The sequence below is a fragment of the Myxocyprinus asiaticus genome, chromosome 33, assembly GCF_019703515.2.
Source record: "Myxocyprinus asiaticus isolate MX2 ecotype Aquarium Trade chromosome 33, UBuf_Myxa_2, whole genome shotgun sequence".
Classification (NCBI taxonomy): domain Eukaryota; kingdom Metazoa; phylum Chordata; class Actinopteri; order Cypriniformes; family Catostomidae; genus Myxocyprinus; species Myxocyprinus asiaticus.
In genome coordinates this window covers 10330116-10349680 of record NC_059376.1, presented here as the reverse complement: position 1 = coordinate 10349680, position 19565 = coordinate 10330116, and the positions used below count along the sequence as shown (strand labels likewise).

General features: G+C 37.8%; 1 protein-coding gene across 1 annotated transcript in view; it reads left to right on the top strand.

Annotated features, from left to right (window-relative positions):
- The first annotated feature begins 9744 nt into the window (after positions 1 to 9744).
- Positions 9745 to 19565, top strand: part of LOC127424579 (phosphatidylethanolamine-binding protein 4-like) — a 242271-nt gene continuing 232450 nt past the window's right edge. Inside the window, exons 1-2 of the mRNA XM_051669934.1 lie at positions 9745 to 9758; positions 10533 to 10659. Of these exons, the coding sequence (XP_051525894.1) occupies positions 9745 to 9758; positions 10533 to 10659 (141 nt within the window). The remainder of the gene's footprint in view (positions 9759 to 10532; positions 10660 to 19565) is intronic.

Below are 19565 nucleotides of genomic sequence, written 5' to 3'. Positions count from 1 at the left end.
AAGTGTTACCATCATTTTAAGTACATTAAGAATGAAGTAAAAAAAAAAAAAGCCACATTTAAAATGAATTATAGGCTATTTAACAGGTTTTTAGCTAAATTTGAACAGTAAAACAGTTATTATGCAATCCAAAGCAATTCATGAAACTGCAAGAATTGAAAAGGTAACAACATTTTCAAGCCACTATTTAGCTTGTTACAGAAATTGTAAGAAATTGAATAAAAACACAACATTAAAAACATATGTGACAACTTGTCCCACTATGAATTTTATAAAGAAATCCTTTGCCTTGAGAACACAGTTCAGCCTTTTAATTAAAATCTACCTTTAATACATAGTAGAGCCTTACCTGAATATAATCCAGTGTGTATTGTGAGAGAACACAGCATTTATGAAATTGAAACCAGTTATGATACAGTTCTTGTGACAACTTCCCTGTGTGCCATCTAGCCCCAGTCTCCCCTATATGCTCATATATACATATAGTACAGTATGTAAAGGGAAAATATGGTGTAGGATGGAAAAAGTGTGTAAAAACAATCAATTATATTGTAAACCTTATAAATCTTGACTACTGGACATTACTCTCCAGAAGAGCAATGCTTACATCTGCAATTTGAACTGTTAAAAGATAAACAAAGGTTGACACTGACGCATGTCATGTATTCTAGTTTGCTCTCAGACAATAAACAAAAAACAAAACAAAATCAGGGGTGAACAGCATAATAAACAAAAATAACTGCTTTAAATCACTCAGAACCCTTATAGTGCTGCCAACTGCGAAGAAGCACAAACCAGACGGAGCGTGTGCAGCATCAGATGCTGTTTTGCTGCACAATCACGATTATTTGGGAGAGTGAAAGAAATGAAGCCTTGAAATCAAATGTTTAGGCTATAAGCAAAACTTGAATGTTTTCTCAGTGTTGCCTGACTGATAATCTGTATGTATGATAAACAGACATCATTTCCATGTTTTGGGATCGAAGAGGGTAGAGTTTGTTTTTTCAGGAAATTTGCAGCATGTGTTTGTTCTTGAAATATGTAAATACTGTTTAATAAATAGAAACTAGCAGTTTACATTTGGTATTTGTGTTTTTATCCCTCTGATTAAGCTTATGCTATTGCATCACTATGCTTAACAGTGCAAGTTGGACATGTTCCTAAATCAACATCCTTGATGATCCTGGAACAACATTGCTGTGAACCAATCATTGCACTCTGATTTTAGAGGTAGGGTTTGGGGTATGGATAGGGTTTGGAGTTTGATTGGTTGATCAATGTTGTTCCACAACCAACAAAGGATGTTTATCCAGGAACATGATCTATGTACTGTAAATCACAAAAATGTTACTAATTCTAGGATGTAGGCCTATAGGCTACCATGCACAGTATTGATATTTTTAGAAATAAACTCAATCTTAATCGTTGCGTATTTTATACTGTTTCACATAAATTTATTTGAAATAGTAAGCAGTATACAGTACATACTGCACAGTATGCAGTACAGAAACGCACCTGTCAGTTTCAAAAGCTTTGAAACAATCATCCCTCCCTCCCCTCAACAAAAAAACATGACTGACACTTCTGTAGACCATTAAGGTGTCAGCTATTAGTAGTGGAAACCAATAATAGAGAAGAGTGGGCGGTCCTTAAGTAAGGAATAATTGACCGGTTCAACGGACCGTTGAATTAATGAAAAATAATGCACACCTGAGGTGGTAATGTGGTCACAACGCACAGCGGAGTCAGAATCAACCAATCAGAATCAAGCATTCAACAGACCCGTGGTATAAGGGGGTTGTACTTGCTTGTTTTGATTACTGGGTAGGTTAACCCCCCCTTTTTTTTTTCTTCTTTTTAAACCAAATATCCAAATATATACAAATAAAAAATTCATGTAATATCAAGATTATACATCTTCACTTTTTGAATGTGTGATTTTATCAACTGTGTGAGATATGAATGCCTTTTCAAGTGTCTTCAGACAAACATTTGTTAACATTTATTATGTCAGAATACAACATTTTTGCAATGTGTATAATATCATTGTATAACAATGTATAACAATGAAAATGGCTTTCCACCATTTTTAAAGTTTTTATGTATAAAATAAGACAACAAAGAACTAAACACATACACATTATATAACAATGAAAATGGCATGTGTATATATATATATATATATATATATATATATATATATATATATATATATATATATATATATATTTATTTATTTATTTATATTTAAGCAATATCACACGAGCAAGAGTGCGATATGGCCCTACATCAGCACTGCTGTGATTTGGCCACAGGTAATCACAGCAGTACTGATTTAGGGCCATATAGCACGATTGTGAGTGTGATATTGCTTATATACACTATAGAATCACTATAAAAACCGCAATGTCTTCCATTTTAAACAGTGTGTCCACTCCAATGTGGAAACTCCTGTAAGAGGTAAGCGCCTTGAGTTGTGTAATTAATCAGTCTGTTGTGTCTCTCAGCTGTGATGAGCCGTAATGCTGAAGTTGTTTGTTTAAAGCTGTTTAAAGCTAATTCCTGGCTTTAGAAGTAGTAGTAATACAAGCGATCATATAGTGCTGTATGTAAACACTGGCTGAAGCGGATTCACTTCACGTCACCCAACTGGCTCATATTATACACAAAAATGATCTTTTGCCACCACCTGCTGGCTAACATATGTAATGTCAAAAAAAAAAAATACATGTAAAAAAAAAAAAAAAACACAAACCGTAGCTCTTAACACATCTGCACTGCTCTTACACTTTAGTCTAGAACGGCATGAACACAAGCGGAGTGATACACACAGTGAAGCATCCGAGTGCTGATGGTGTCAGACCATCAGTGCTCATGGAACGTTTCTCGTCCAATCAGATTCGAGGACTGGAACTAACTGTTGTGTGTGTGTATATATATATATATATATATATATATATATATATATATATATATATAAATTCCCATTTACAAAATAACAGTTTGCAACATACACATTTTCATCCTCTAATGCCCCAATAAAGTGAAGTTAGTGAAGTGAAGAAAAGAACGATCACCTTCAGCAGGAAATTGTAGCTGGGTCCAAGGAGAGGAATTCACTCCTGCAGTTTTGAAGAGAGGTTCTGCACCCTTTGGCTTATCTGCTTACTCTCTATGTCCATGATTATTTTTTGAAAGGCCTCAAAGGTATACTGAAGTCCTTCTGGATATTTTAAGTTCAGTGCATAAATGAGTCCAAACATCATGGTACGGGCACATGCAACAGAGGACAACTAATTTAGTACCTCCACACCGTCACTGACAATGCCAATATCCAGTGGAGTGCTGAGAGCATCACCTTCACATAGCACACAAATTGCCATGGTGGTCTTTTCAAGTTCTCTCTCCACTTCTTCCCTTTGGCCAGCCTAAATACATACAAGAACAGAGAATGATTGAGGGAGTGTGGAAGAAAAAGAGCACCTGATTATGCCCAGAACTGCCAGGGTCCCTCAAGGGCTACACAAGGTAAGGCTGTATGAGAACCTCTGTGAAGTTGTCACCACACAAAATTAGATCAATAAAAATATATAATTTGTTTGTGCTGCAAAAATAAAACATCTGTGTTTGTTTGTACTTGATTTGCACTGGTTTCTGCCATTATAACAAACACTGTAACTCACTGTAACTGTCAAGTCTCTTTTTTAGATATAAAAAGATACTTTGGGGGAGCAGTGAATTAACTTCCCACCCCATCATCTAAATTACTGTAAACCAGTGTCTTTTTAAAATCGAGCACAAACGAACGACAGTGGTTTGGAGCGATGTGGACGATATCAAAGTGGAGTGGAGAGTGACATCAAACATCCACAAAAAAATAGTGTAATATCTCAGAGACAAAACCGGTACAAATGTTTGTTTTTGTGGCACAAATAAGCGAAAACTAATTGTATATTTTTGTTGATAATTCAGTTATTGGGTTACCAATGTAACAGAAGTTGTGTGAAAATTAAATTCCACAATTTGGACATAAAACAAATACCCAGAAACACCAGTCACAAGTTTAAGGCAAACATGGTTGGAAAAAATTCAGTGGTTTGTCAAAAATTCCAACCTTACCTGGTATTATTTGATCAGGCAGCTCATATCTTTACCCAGGTACATGATCAGGCACTCTCTTCTGATGCCTATGTCCAGACTCTACAAAATGTGTCAAGATGTATTTCAGTGCACCAAAACACTACTGAATTTATTATCACAAACAATTCTATTCACATGCAACTAATACCTGATCCATAACTTTAAGAGTGTCCTTAGTTTTTTCACAGACTGCTCCATCTTTGCACCTAATAACCTGGAGAAGTTGAGGGCTCTGTCTGTCCAAAGAGGCCCAAAATCTCGCTTGTAAAGTTAAAGTCGTGATGCGCAACAATTCTGCATTTATATGTGTGTAAGAAAGAGAAATAGACAATAGACAAATGTAAAGAAGCAGATATTACTTTGAGAAAAGTAGTTTTAAAAATACACAGAGCATTAACCTAAAAAAGTATAATTGGAGCTTGTGAAAATATATTTTAAAAAACATTCTCTAAATACTAAAATCCATCATTTAAATTATGATAACTTCATGATTGAACAATTTTTACAATTATTGGTACCAGCCAGTTACGAAATGACTCTGCTTTTACCTCTTCTTCTAGAAACAGCGCTGGCCATAGTTCTTGCAGTTCCTGAACACTAGGTTGTTTTTCCACAACTTCTTGTCTACACAAGGCAAACGTCTTTGCCATTTTTTCTCTGATAGTCCCTGCATTGTTTCTTTTCTTCACCTCCTTTAAAAGTGCCAGGTGCTCAGTTTCAAGGTTCTCTGACATCTCTTCAGCTTGAAGGGACGGCATATGGTTGGCCTCGCCATGTTTAGGTCGTTTCACATTATTTGCTGGAAAAGCATCATCTGATGCTTTGGTTTTCAGGGAATTGACAGCATACTCAGGGCATCCAAGGCCTTTCAACTTTGTGCGGAGGTTTCCCATCTTCATTTTAAGTCTCTGCGTCCACCCGTAGCAACCATTGAAAGATTATTTTTCTGCCTAGCAAGGATGTTTCTTGATCAGTGCCTCTGAAACTTCACAAAAGTCTGCACTGCTGGGGTAAGCTTTATACTTGTAGATCTCATCACATATCTTCTCCAGAATGTCAGATTTCATCTTTGGTCAGCCTTGTACCGTTAGCCTTAAAAAGTGAATTTCCCCTCTCTTAATTGGAGTTCAGTGTCATAAGAAAAGCTTGGAATATTAAATTCCTTTGGCCACTGTTCAGTTGTTAAGGAAACTGATTCTGAGGAAGGGGATGCGAGGAGGATTATACAATATACCATCTGTGTCACCAGAGCCAATGGATAGAGTATCATCATTAGACCGGGGTCCCTTCACTTGTTCTAACTGTGGATGGCTCTTCGTCTAGCAAATGGATTACCTTTAGAGTGCCAAGACTCCAAAGTTCTCCAGTGTTTGCCAAAAAAGTCTTTGTCCTGATACTATAGTCTGAATTTCCCCTTTAATCTACAAGCTTCCCTCACATTTTCAATGAGTTCATCCACTGATTCTGGAATCCCATCTGGCAGCAGCAACTTTCTTGAATCATCTTGACTCAAAATCACCAAAAGCTTAGCAGATCTTTTTCCTGCCATGCTTAACTGATTCTAAAAAAAAAGAACTAAAATTAGATATAGTATAATACATAAATGTTAGACATCAATATGTTTAGCATATTTTTCAATACATCATCTTATGCACTTTTTTAGAATATGTAAGCAAATCTAACCTTGCACATGTATATATATTTTTTGTACCACCATGCGTTTCCCCCCAGTTGTGTACTGAACCAGTGGATATGGGTCTGTAAGATTATGGTGCTCTAAACGTTTAATTTTCTTGTTAGATGACTGGACCAAGATATAGGCTCTATAATGTTCAGTATACCATGCATCGAGTCTTCTGACGATAAACAGTGGTTTGTCTTAGAGCAAATCATTTGTACAATTTTGCCAAACTCGCCATGTACAATGACCATGCTTTCTCTGTAGGTGAATACTTTAAATGTTACTTCCTTGGCCAGGCACAAAATATCCAGTTTTGGGTGTTTCTGCTGCACAGTCTGTGATATGTCTTCATTCAGAACATCAATGGGAAGATTAGAAATGTGCGATACTTCCAATTTTGGTGTAAGGGAGCTGCACTAATACATATGATACACCATATGAAACTGATGCCTTTGTGACAATGATAGGAGCACATTTTTGAAGCAGAATGTATGACGCACAACTCTTTTAAAGAAGCTATGCTTAGCCTCGAACCGTATTGTCCACAGAGCAACCAGAGGGCCAAACTGCTCAATTAGCTGAGGATAATGCTCCAAGTAGTGGTGTTTGGGCAAAAGTCTCAGGGATAACCTCTTGGAATCTGATCCTATGCTCAGATATCTTGAAGGCCAGATAAGCTATAGATTATTTGGTGTGTGAAGGAGCAACAACAAGGTCTACAATATCTTTCAAGTCATTTAGAAGTTGCCAGGCAGGTTCATTGGCAGGCACTCTGTCTCCAGTCAAAAAAGGAAAAACCTCAACAGGCTCCAATTTTCAGGCGGGAAACCGGTGGAAACATTGAAGTGTGATAGCTTCTATTCTTCTTTCTCTACTGTACAACATATGCAGACATATCTTCCAGAGAAATCTTCCACAAATCCTGCAATACTATGTGTACCAAGATTGTCAGCAACAATACACTGAAATGCCCTTCACTGTCTTTCCCAGTTTTTCGATGAAAGTCCGATGTGAAAAGGTCAATCAATCAATAGTTCCAGCACTCTGTCATATACAAAATGCTTAAAATCATTGCTATTAATCAAAGCAGCTACATTTATGGCAGACAGGGATTATTGACATCCTGCATGTAAATTACCTAATATCCAATAAATTCCAAAAATGTTGTATTTTTTTCTTCCACGTGCCAAGGGGGTTACATATCTCAAATTCATCAACATACAATATTAAAGAGATAGCAGGTTTGGAAAGCAGTGCATTCTGTTGGAAGTTGAGTGAATCAAAAAAGCAAGTATATTTACATTCATCACCTCTATAATTTTAAATGAAGTGTATTATCAAGTATTGGCTGGCAACTTAGAATTTGCTGCAGGGACTTTAGAATTGGAACATTGAAATGCCCTTCCATCTTTTCGGTCAAGCACATACTGAAAAATTTGCTTTGTAGTATGCCTTCCATTTCCATGTAGTGGAAAGGGGACCTTGATCTCCGACTGCTGTTTGGATTGGATGAGACTGGCAGATAATGGAGGCCAACTCCTTTACAACAACTTCATCAACCTGCAAATTATGCTCCTGCAGTAGCTGGATTATGGTTTGATTGACAACTGGAACTGAAACTGTACTAATCAAATACTGCAACTCCTCAAAAGGTCATCAATGGCTACACCAGGTACAAGGAAAACATGCTCTAACTTTAAAAGGACTGAGGCTATTTTATGCTCTATAGCTTTGGACAAGTCTTCTGTATTTTCTGTGATTGGGACAGAAGTAGTAGGTTCATCAACTAAGACATCTTCATCTGATCCAATACCACCTTCAGCAGAATGACTAGGGACTGGCCTTTCACTGACAACAATGCCAGGCTTTAAATCCTCTACAGAGAATGACTTGTGATTTCTTGACTTATGTCTCCTGAATGATCCAAAAATATTGGAGCACCCACTAAAAATACAAGGAACAGGTAATCTTTGAACGATGACGTGTGTTTGTATTCACAAAGTATGCATTTATAAGTTGTCACTGCATCTTTTTGAGGGGGAGGTTGGGGATGGCTCCTTGACAAATGGCTCTTAAGAGAATTCCATGTTTTAAATGAACTAGGGCAATCTGAATAAGTACAAGGGTAAGCATGACGATGTCCAAAATGCCTATGATCGAGCTTATAATGCTTGAGAAGTTAAGAACGCTTGCCTTTAGTGACACCACAATATTTGCATTTCCACATTGAGTTACTTGCCTGAAAGGAGGGGGAGGTGGGGCATGGGAGGAAGAAAAAAAGTTGGTACATTACAGAATAGACCCTACCCAGCAATCATCAAAAGACATAAATTACTTTCGTTTATTTTATGACTGGATTATTCCAAAACTGTCATGAAAAGTTGTTCAGCAGTATCATCTTGGTTACTGTTGTAACCTCTGTTCCCTGATGGAGGGAACGAGACATTGTGTCGATGTAGTGACACTAGGGGTCGCCCTTGGGAGCCCCAAACACCTCTGATATTTGAAAAAAGGCCAATGAGAATTGGCAGTTGGAATTTGCATGCCACTCCCCTGGACATACGGGCATAAAAGGAGCCGGCTTGCAACCACTCATTCAGGTTTGTGCTGAGGAGCTGAGACAGAGTCCCAGCCATTTCAGCGGGTAGTTCAGTGGTGTGGCAAGAGGGACACAACTTTTTGTTCCCTCCATCAGGGAACAGAGGTTACAACAGTAACCAAGACATTCCCTATCCGTCACTCACTCTAGGTTGCGTCGATGTAGTGACACTAAGGGTCCCTATACAAAACACCACAACCATCTGAACTGTTATGTGAACTGGTGGTGCAGGTGCAGGCAGGCCACTGCGTGCCTAGTATCAAGTGCACTCGGCCCCCACGTAACCTTCCCAATGCCCCACGAATGTCACATAGTCCCTCCGAGCCCAGAAACCAATCATCCAGCCACGAACGCTCAGGGCAGGGTGGAGGATTCCACTTCAGCCTGATATTCGCAGCCACCCGGGCAAGCACGGCTGCCATCTCAGCATCCACCTCATCCTGTGCTCTACCACCCGTGGGTAGGAGCTCAGAAGATTCTTCCGCTTCCAATAGCAGAAGCCCACCCTCTAATTCTGCGACCGAAAGCTCATCCTCTTCGAGAGCCACGAACGACACATTAAATCCGCCCTGAGGCAGATTTCATGACTGTACGGAGGGGAGCGATAACGGCCACATCCAGTAGCGCAAACGCGGAAGGACATCTTTAAAAAGACGGCAAGCGTCTGTGCGAGCTCTTTTAGAAGGAAATATACTCTTTTTAATATACTCTTTTAGCACCCGCGGAGTCAGCAGCTGAAGCGCACAGGGGAAGCACAACCCTCGACCGTGCGAGGGTGAACACAATACATGCATTCAGCTCAGAAGAAAAATCTGAATTAGTGGTGCACGCCATCACTTTTATACCCGTATGTCCGGGGGCGGAGAGTGGCATGCAAATTCCACTCGCCAATTCTCATTGGCCTTTTCTATTTTAAGCAAAGGTGATTGGGGCTCTCAAGATTGAACCCCTAGTGTCAATACATCGACACAAAGTTGAGTGAGTGACAGACAGGGAACTGCTCATTTACAAATATATATACAGTATATACTATGTCTCAATATCACTTAAGTCGACTAACATTAAGCAATTTATTTGTATTCTTATTTTATTTCCACTCGGTTTGACTTCAACGTGACGAGCGAAACTTGTGAACTTGTTGGCCGAGTTAGACCCGTCACGGACTAATAATAATAGTATGTGAAACAGCAGCTAGTCGTAATAATATTATGTAAACATGTGTAAATGATGTTAACAACACACTCAATTGTATTTTTAGAATTACATACCGATTTTGTGGATTCCCATTTATCACGCGCTGTCCTCGTCCATGCAGTGTAACAAAATGGCGGAAAACAGGTCGCTAAAAGTCTCAATGCTTAATGATGTCAGTAGTCATGTGGCTTAAATGGGAACACATTATTGGTAATTTGATTTGAAGAAATGTGTTTACATTACACTAACAAGACTTACTTTTAATTTCAATCAACCAAACTTTTTACGTAGCACAAATGGCTAGACAGAAAATTCAATTTATTGGGTCAGATCAATACACAGTTCTTTAGAGTAACAACAAGCCATGTTCACTTTTTTCAGTGTAGTTAACTAATGGTCAAAAACACAATTGCATACTCTTCGTAACACTACAATACTCAAATAAAATAATTTTCTATAATTTACAATCTTATTTTAAAACAATCTTATAAGAACTTCCCATTCAGATAATTTAGGATTGGTTCACAGAAATGGCAACATGAATATCCTGCCCTATTCTATTCCATTAGGAGCTTTTGACTAGGGTTAGTTTTCAAATCATATTCTCTTAGATTAAATGATTTCGAGATCTGACTTGTAGGCTGGTGTGGGATGTGCAGGACTCTCTCTGAACGCTGAGTCATGGATACTCAAGCAGCCGGTCCCACTCAGAACCCACACAACAAGCCTTAGAAACCAAACAACTTACTCACTAGTTCAACTAAAGTTCCGTGGAATCATGGACTGTACGTGATTGAACTGCACAGCTGATACTGGTGTCTAATGATCTTTCAGAGGAATCTATGAAAAACATATAATGATAGTGAGAGAGTATTCCAGATGGGGAAACTTATTCGTAACTTAACGTTTAATTTTTAGGGGAGGGATAAAGGTGATCTACCCTGATCTGGTTGTTGACAAATGCTTGATCGTCCCTCAGAGGGTCAGAGAGGAGATCAGTAAGGAATGGGGACCGCCAAAAGTGCAACTGCCAAGTGCTGATGAGGTAAGAGAACTTCACTCTCTAACCTCTCTCTTACTGAACTCTTACCATCCACATTCAGCAAGTGCTTAGTGGTATATGTTTTATGACTTAAGAGTACAAGTCATCTGCCTCAATAGTATGTGGCATATTAAACTTCAAAAATGTCAGCCATCTATTACTCTCCCTCATGTTTTTTTCCAAACCTGAATGGCTTTATTTCAGTCAACATTCACTTTCATTGCATCCATACACACAATGAAAGTGCATGGTGACCGAGGCTGTCGGTCCCTAACATTTTGCCAAATATCTCCTTTTGTGGACAAGAAAATCATACTAGTTTGGAACTAGTTCATTTCATGCATAATGCAGCATTCGAAACAAACAAACAAACAAACCAGCACAACTGTATTATGGTTCACCTCACTCTTTGTGGTATTTTAATGTCCTTAGAGATTCTTTTAACTGGCTTTCAAGTCACATTGTACATTACATCCATGCTAGTGCTTACAGCATATTGTTCATCTTTCTCCAGAAGGTGGCACAAGCGTTTAATTACTGAAGCAACTGTGCTGATATGAGTTAATATTACAGAAACAAAACTCTCATTGAGTGAACACTGAAACAGCATGGATAAATTAAACATAAATTTATGGTATCTCGTTTGATGTTGTAAAGTTATCTGTCTTTATATGCTGTTGACATGTATTTGGTTTGTTGCATTAAAGGGAATCAGAAATCATTTATTTGAAGTCTAGAAATTATAGTTTTGCTGATTTTTTTCTTCTTTATTCTATGGTCCATATACAATCACAATACTGTCAATCAGTGCTGTTCCATAAATAAATAAATGTAATATACTTATTTTTTTATTTGATTTCCCTCCTTTTCATCCAAATAACATGACATATTTTGGTTTTGAAGTAGCATCCTTTCTTTTAGCTTCTAATGAACTTCTGTCACAATCATTCATTGTGTCTATGTGTGTATGTATGTGTGTGTGAGATTTATATATATATATAATATATATATACACATACACACACACACATATGTTGTACATATATTTAGTTTATATACTTATATTTTTAAAAACTTTATGTATTATTTAAATATTTTATAGATTTAAAAACATTTGCAATAGAATTAATACTAAGATTTCAACTAAGTTCAACCCAATTTTCTTCCAAACTGAACAATATAGGGTTTATCAAACTTTAGAATAGCTTTCTGTGACAATCAAGCAAACTTGTTTATAATCAAGCTTCCGCAATAAATAAAAATATAATACTAATGGGCTTTATCATTTGTAATCTTAGTAATAAAACAAACTGAATAAATTATTCTTATTGTCTAATTAAACATGTTTTAAGGAATATTCTGGGTTCAATACAAATTAAGCTTAATCGTCAGCATTTGTGGCATAATCCTGATTACCACAAAAATTAATTTTGACTCGTCCCTCCTTTAAAAAAAAAAAAAAAAGCAAAACATGAGGTTACAGAGATGCACTTACAATGGAAGTGAATGAGGCCAATTTTTGGAGGGTTTAATAGCAGAAATGTGAATCTTATAATTTCAGCTGTAAAGTTGTTTCTATTGTCATTTTTACGGTCGTTTTAGGGATTTAGGGTTTATGGCGTTACATTGTCGTGGAAACGAAGCTGTTAAATTGGAAATGACGTTACACAGAAAAGGTTAGTAAGCGATTTTACCACACTAAAATCATGTTGACACACATTTTGCTTACATCTTGTGGCTGTAATTTTGAAACAGTGAGTATTTTAACCTTTACGGATTGGCTCCATTCACTTCCATTGTAAGTGCCTCTCTGTAACTGAGGGTTGAAATACATTTTTGTGGTAATCAACATTATGCCACAAATGCTGTTGACTGAGCTTAACTTGTATTGAACCTGGAATATTTCTCTAATACCACGTCAAGGAAACCAGATAGGAAAAATAGCTGTCATCAATATGATCTACGAGCCCGTTTGACAGCTGCTATACGTAGAAGGATCAGGCAAACATGGTTCACCCTGCTAGATCTGTGCATTTGAGTTTAGAGCCACAATGATGAGGAATTATTCTAGTATCCTTGAAATAGAATCAGCTTTAGGGGAGAAAAGCAAAAAAGTACTATGCTGTACCTTTAAATTAGAAACTAAAATTGAAAGCCACTTCAATTTTAGGAGCTAGTTTATAAATTCCATAGCTAAGCAGTCTGGTCTGAAGATGATCTATCGCTCTTACGTCTCCCAAAACCCAATTGATGTATGGTCGTATTATCTATTATGCTGTCCTACATGATTCTCTTTTATTGCTGGACTTGGTATCAGATAGCAAAACGGATTACACATGAGATCAAATCAATACCAACTTTATTTACCAGCCTTTCAAACATAATTCCCGCTTTCCCCCCTTTTGTGTTTCTGAATCTGATAAAAACATATGGTAGCTGGGGGTATGAGAATATGAGAAGGGTTCGGAGACCAATTGTGTCAGCGGTTGGTCTCGCTCTCCCGCCCCCTTGACCCTGCCAATTGACACTTCATCACCACGGAAATGAGAGACCAAGTGGCAGCGCAGCAGTCACTGCTTGTCGCTTTAGCCCCACGGTGACACTCACCTCATTACCCTACAGAAGACATGCTGGGTAATTGAAACAGAGCGAAATGGGCAGCAGTCCAGCACGTCCGCCTCTCAGTGGGCTTTCACTAGCCAAAACAAAAGCAAAGGGTCACGCTAAACAACAGATTTCCTTGTCTCAGTCCTCAAAGTAATGACTCAACAGTGTTTCCCACAGGATTTTGTGAGACTGTGGTGGGTGGACCTCGGACCCTCTAGGGGGTCCCCCCTAAGAAAATTGTGTACATTCTGAAGTTAAATGCATCAGTCTAGTCCCTTTTGAGAGCAAAATTAAGAGGCTAGATCAATGAAGAACTTTGTGCTCTTGTAAACAATTTTGTGCTCTAGTAGTAATTTAATCATAAACACATTGGTTGTATAGATATGAATGGTGATGACACGGCAAAAACGTCACACCTACAAAGCATGGTAAACGAGGCGGAGTTTAACGCAGTTCACAAATGGTCAAAACACAAAATCGACTAGAGCATACATTTGAGCCAGGGCTCGATATTAAGCATTATCATGTGCTTGTCCTCCGGACAAATAAATTGGTCATTCACTTGTCAGAGTAAAAAAGTTACTTGTCCGGAGAGAAAAAAGGACATTTAAGTTACATGCTCAAGTAACATGTCAAAGTTTAAGTTGTATATTTTTGTAAAATTATGACCAATGCCCAACCTAATAGTGTACCTATGCAATCAACTCAATTCTCCGCGACAGAAATGTAAACTGCACTGGGTAGGGAATAAAAAATTATTTTATGTTACATATGGTAGTCAAATAAAGAAAAGCCTCCATCGCAATCATTCACAGCAGTGATGCTCAAACTTCTACGGAATGAGATCTATTTTTTCATCATGTTATTGCAGCAAGATCTACCTTGTACAATAAAGGCTATACATATCACAATACCAAAATTTCAGTAGTCTGTAGCGAAATTTAACGATTCTCAATACCAGCTTCAAAACCACAACAAATAACAACACTAACTAATTTGTTAATTATGGAAGAATGGTTTCAAGTTCTTAAGTAATTATTCAAGACTAGTAAACAGTCAGTAATAAAATAACAATAAAAAACAGCAATGAAGAGAAATGGATTAAAAATAATAGAACAATAAATAAAAATGAAGAAAATTCAGTGCTTTTTTAAACAGCTTTAAAAAAAATTAACAGCAGTACACTATCAAGTATTCAAGTACACATTCAGAATGAAATTCAACATAAAACTACTACTGGTCTTCACTGTGTGATGATAATACATTAATACTTTTTAAAGCTACTAAAGTTATCTAGTCAAGAGCAGTGAGTGTTTTCTCGTTTTCTTGTTCTGGTTGTTTGATTATTATAATGACACACTACTAGACAGCAGCAGGTCTATTAGCTTACATTTATACTTACAGGTCTGACATTTTAAGGGAGTACGGTGATGCCATGCGAAGGGCAGACGTGTGAGAGACAGCTCTGCGCACTTTGCTAATTTTTTTAATTATTTTCATGATATAATCTGGTGAAAATCGATACACCCAGTTACACATTTACTGTTTGAGGTAAACATGGCAAAGAAGTCAAAATCCTCGGGCTCTGGAGACATTAAAAGACACTTACGGGTTCAAGATGAAAGCCCAGACAGGCCTGTGGACCAGGGACTAGATTTGGATGGCGCGGCGGGAGAAGGAATCCAGCGTCAACTGTCCAACATGTCGGTGATGTTGACGAAGGTACTTGCGGACTTGGAGGATCTAACTGTAATACGTCGATCGATTATGGCGATGGAAAAAAATTATCTGAGCTAGTCACAAGAGTGACAGATGTTGGAGTCATCAGAGAGGGAATTAGCCGCTAATCCACCCGCAACCAAAGTTGATTGAAGCTTGAAGATCTTGAGAATAGAAGCCGCAGGAATAACATTCTAATTGTTGGAATTCCTGAGCATGAGGAGGGCAGAGATATGGTGAAATTCCTAGATGAGCTTTTTCTGAGGCCCCGATCGATTCTGGCCCAATTTTTTAAATCATCTGATAAAGATCTCGTGTTGTGCCAGGCGAGGACCAAAGGAAAGCTTTCTTGGAAGAATTACAATATTTTCTTGTTCCTGGACTTTGCAAACTCGACAAGAGAGAAACACGATCGGTTTAAGGAATGCAAGAAACTCTTACATCAGCGGAAGATCACTTTTGCTCTGATGTTTCTAGCCAGACTGAGAATAAACACCAAGGATGGCAGCAAAGTATTTACATGTCTCAATCAGGCAATGTCTTTTATTGAAACAATGGGTGAGTAACCATTGGGTGTTTTTCTTGTGAGTGGATTGACTCACTGTACATACTCTGGCTTTCGGAGGAAGCTGGGCTCCATTTTTGTTTCCTTTTGCGTTGGCTCCGCCGAGTGGTTGGAGTTTGTTTTGTTTTGTGGATTAACACTTTTCCTTAAAGAACTAATCAGTCGGTTCCTTGTGCTTATGCCTCTTGTTGGCTGGAGTATGATTTGTGGAGTATTTTTGTGGGACATTGGAATGATTATGTCATCTGCTGCACTCATCAGCTGGCTCACTGAAGATTTGTTTGTCTGTCCGAGGAAAATGAACGGCATTATATTGGCTGGAATTTGTTTTGTGAAGGAACACACCTTGGAGACAGTTCTGTGAATGAGTCTACACGTTCTTTGTGTTTATTCTGCCTATTGGCTGGGGTTTGTTTTACAAAATATCTGATGTTATGTAATTTTGCCTTACAAATTTGTGAGGCAAAATTAAGCAATCTGATGGTAAAGTTGTCGCGGGGGCTCTCGTAGACATCAATCCCTTTGGACTCTTTGAGTTTTAAGGGATTGACACTAGTTGGTGCTTTCGTGTGTGGGGTTAATGCGCACGTTTTTCTTTTTTCTGTTTGTTTTGTTCGGGGGGAAGTTCAGGGTTTTATTGTTGCACTGATGTTGAAATGTGGTCTTCATAATTCTGTTTTTGACACACAATTTATTTTTTCTATTATATAAAAATGTTGAATGTTGGTATGAGTGTACTATCTCTCTCCACATGGAATGTGAATGGGTTGGGGCACCCCATAAAAAGAAGGAAGGTTATTTCTTTTCTTAAACATAAGAAATATGATATAGTGTTTCTTCAAGAAACGCACCTTTCCCTGCAGGAAGCTGAAAAATTTGGGAAGATATGGGGTGGACATGTTTTCTTTAGTGTTGGCTCAAGTAAGAGCAAGAGAGTCATTATACTGGTTAATAAACATTTACAATTCAAATTTCTCAAACAGTTTAATGATAAATTAGGAAGAGTCATTGTTTTAGCAGAAATTCAAGGGCAAAGTCTGATTTTGGCTAATATTTACGCACCTAACGCTGATGATCAGGGCTTTTTTATAGATCTTGAATGGATGTTGCAAGCCGCTGGCACCCTTCATGATATAATTTTGGGAGGAGACTTTAATCTTTTGATGGACTCAGTCCTTGATCATAGTGAAGCAAAAGTGTGCAAGCCTCCTAGAGCAACATTGACGCTTCACAGGATGTGTAAAAATCTTGGTCTTACAGATATTTGAAAACTTTTGAACCCATCTGGTAGAGACTATAATTTTTTTTCATCAGTCCACATGATTTATTCTAGAATAGATTTTTTTTTATATCCAAATCCCTAATTTCATCTGTTGTTGATTGCTCAATTGGAAACATCTTAGTCTCGGATCACACCCTGGTGAGTTTAGAGGTGTTGCCACATATAGAGAAAAATTAATCACATAGTTGGTGCCTTAATGTATCCCTTTTGCAAAATCCTGATTTCCAACAAATGTTAAAGACTGAAATCAGTGTTTATATGGAGACCAACTGGTCCTCGGTATCCTCTGTGGGCATGGCTTGGGAGGCACTTAAGGCGGTTCTTAGGGGTCGGCTCATACACTATGCCTCATTCATCAAAAAATCCAAAGCACGAGAACTCGTGGAGTTGGAAGGAAATATTAAAAGTGCAGAAGCAGAGCTGAAGCACTGTATGTCATCTGATGGCCTCAGAGAATTGACCTGATTGAAATACAGATATAATACTATTTTGTCGCAGAAAGTGGAGTTTTGGTTATTCAGGGCAAGACAGTCATACTTTGAGTCGGGGGACAAAGCAGGGAAGCTTTTGGCTAGATATATAAAGCAGAGAGAGTCTTTTTCTACCATTCTCTCAATGAAATCTGCTGGTGGAGAAATTTTTACCTCAGCCATTGATATTAATAATGCTTTTAAAGAATTCTATCTTGATCTCTATAGTTCCACGTCTTCGTCTACTGATGAAGATATTAGAAACTTTGTGGAATCATTAGATCTTCCTAAACTGAAGACTGAGCAAAAAAACGCTCTTGATTCTGAGATAACCTTGGAGGAGCTTGACGAGGTAATTAAGTCCCTACCTACTGGCAAGGCTCCGGGGCCAGATGTTTTGCTGCAGAATTTTTTAGATCCTATGCTATAGAACTGGCTCCACTTTTGTTAGAAGTTTATACTGAATCATTAAAGAAGGGAAAGCTTCCTCCAACCATGACACAAGCCCGGATCAGTCTGATTCTTAAAAAGGACAAAGATCCAAGCGAGTGTAAAAGTTACTGTCCAATCTCCCTGATCTAACTAGATGTAAAAATTTTGTCAAAAATTTTGGCTAACCGATTAAGTAAGGTTGTGACATCTCTTATACATATAGATCAGGTGGGGTTTATTCGGGGCCGCAGCTCTTCTGATAACATCAGGCGTCTCATCAATATCATGTGGTCAGTAGCGAATGATCAGTCTCCCGTCGCTGCCATCTCACTTGACTCCGAAATGCATTTGATATGGTAGAATGGGATTATCTTTTTAAGATTTTGGAAATGTATGGGTTCGGGAGTACATTTATTGGTTGGATTAAGTTACTTTATAAACACCCCGTAGCAGCGGTACAAACAAATTGATTCATTTCAGATTATTTTACTCTGAATAGGGGCACTCGGCAGGGTTGCCCTCTTTCCCCATTATTGTTCTATCTTGCCCTGAAACCATTAGCAGCCGCGATAAGAAAGGAGGATGATTTTCCAGGGGTGACGGCGGGAGGTGTGGCGCATAAGCTTCTGCTTTACGCAGATGATATTTTATTATTCGTCTCCGACCCCACTAGATCTATGCCTTGCCTCCACAGAATTATTAATTCCTTTTCCAAGTTCTCAGGATACAAAGTCAATTGGTCTAAATCCGAAGCTTTGGCTTTTAAGCGTACTGTCCAGTAACGGCCTTCCAGCCGGGCGCCTTCCAGTGGCCCAAACAGGGCATTAAGTATTTGGGAATTTTATTCCCAGCAAATTTGTCTGATTTAGTCAGAGTTAATTTTGATCCCTTAATAAACAGGTTTTCGAATGATGTGGGCAGGTGGGCTACATTACATATATCGATGATTGTGAAGGTTAATTGTATTCCAAAATTCAACTACCTGTTACAATCTCTCCCTATAGATGTACCCCTCTCTTATTTCAAGCAATTTGATAGCATAGCGAAGTCCTACATTTGGAATGGTAAGCGTGCCAGGTTAAATTTCAGTAAGTTACATTGACAAAGGTAGGCTAGGCCTACTCAAGATTTTGACAGAAGTCTGACATTTTAAACAAATCTGCTTTTTTCTCCACTGTTAATGTTCACTTTAGACATCGCTCTCTGTGTTTATATGAATAGCTCACCAAGATGGGCATTTTGACAGAATTTTGAAATGTATTTGACCGTTCATGTGCGCATTAGCGTGAGCATTTTCAGAACATGTGTGCATGTTCAGCACACACACATACGCAGCTGTTACTAGATTGCTTGCAAATTTCACAATTACATGCTCTTGATTACTTTCAACAGCAGAATAAGAATATTAACTTTCTAATAAGTGACACAGGCCTACACTGGAATTTTTTTTATTTTTATTTTTTGGTAACAGTTTTTACCAATAAATGTTACATTTTTTCCCTGTATTTCAAAATGACAGGAAAATTGTATTAAAATTACAAGAATAAACTGTTTATCGAAATGTGTCACGTGATTTAACAAAACAATTCTGTATAAATGGAATACATTCAATATCTGTTTTTTAACAGCTTTTAAATGACAATTTTAACAAAACTAACCGTAAAAATAAAGTATTCTTTTTAGACCAAAGTAGCATCATTTTCTCTAATTTTGCAAAAACAAATTGCTTTTGTTATGCTGATATATCACTGTCAAATACATTAAAATACTGTTAATAGTACATTTAAAAATTTATAATTGCAAGAAAATATATGAATAAATAAATAAATATTTT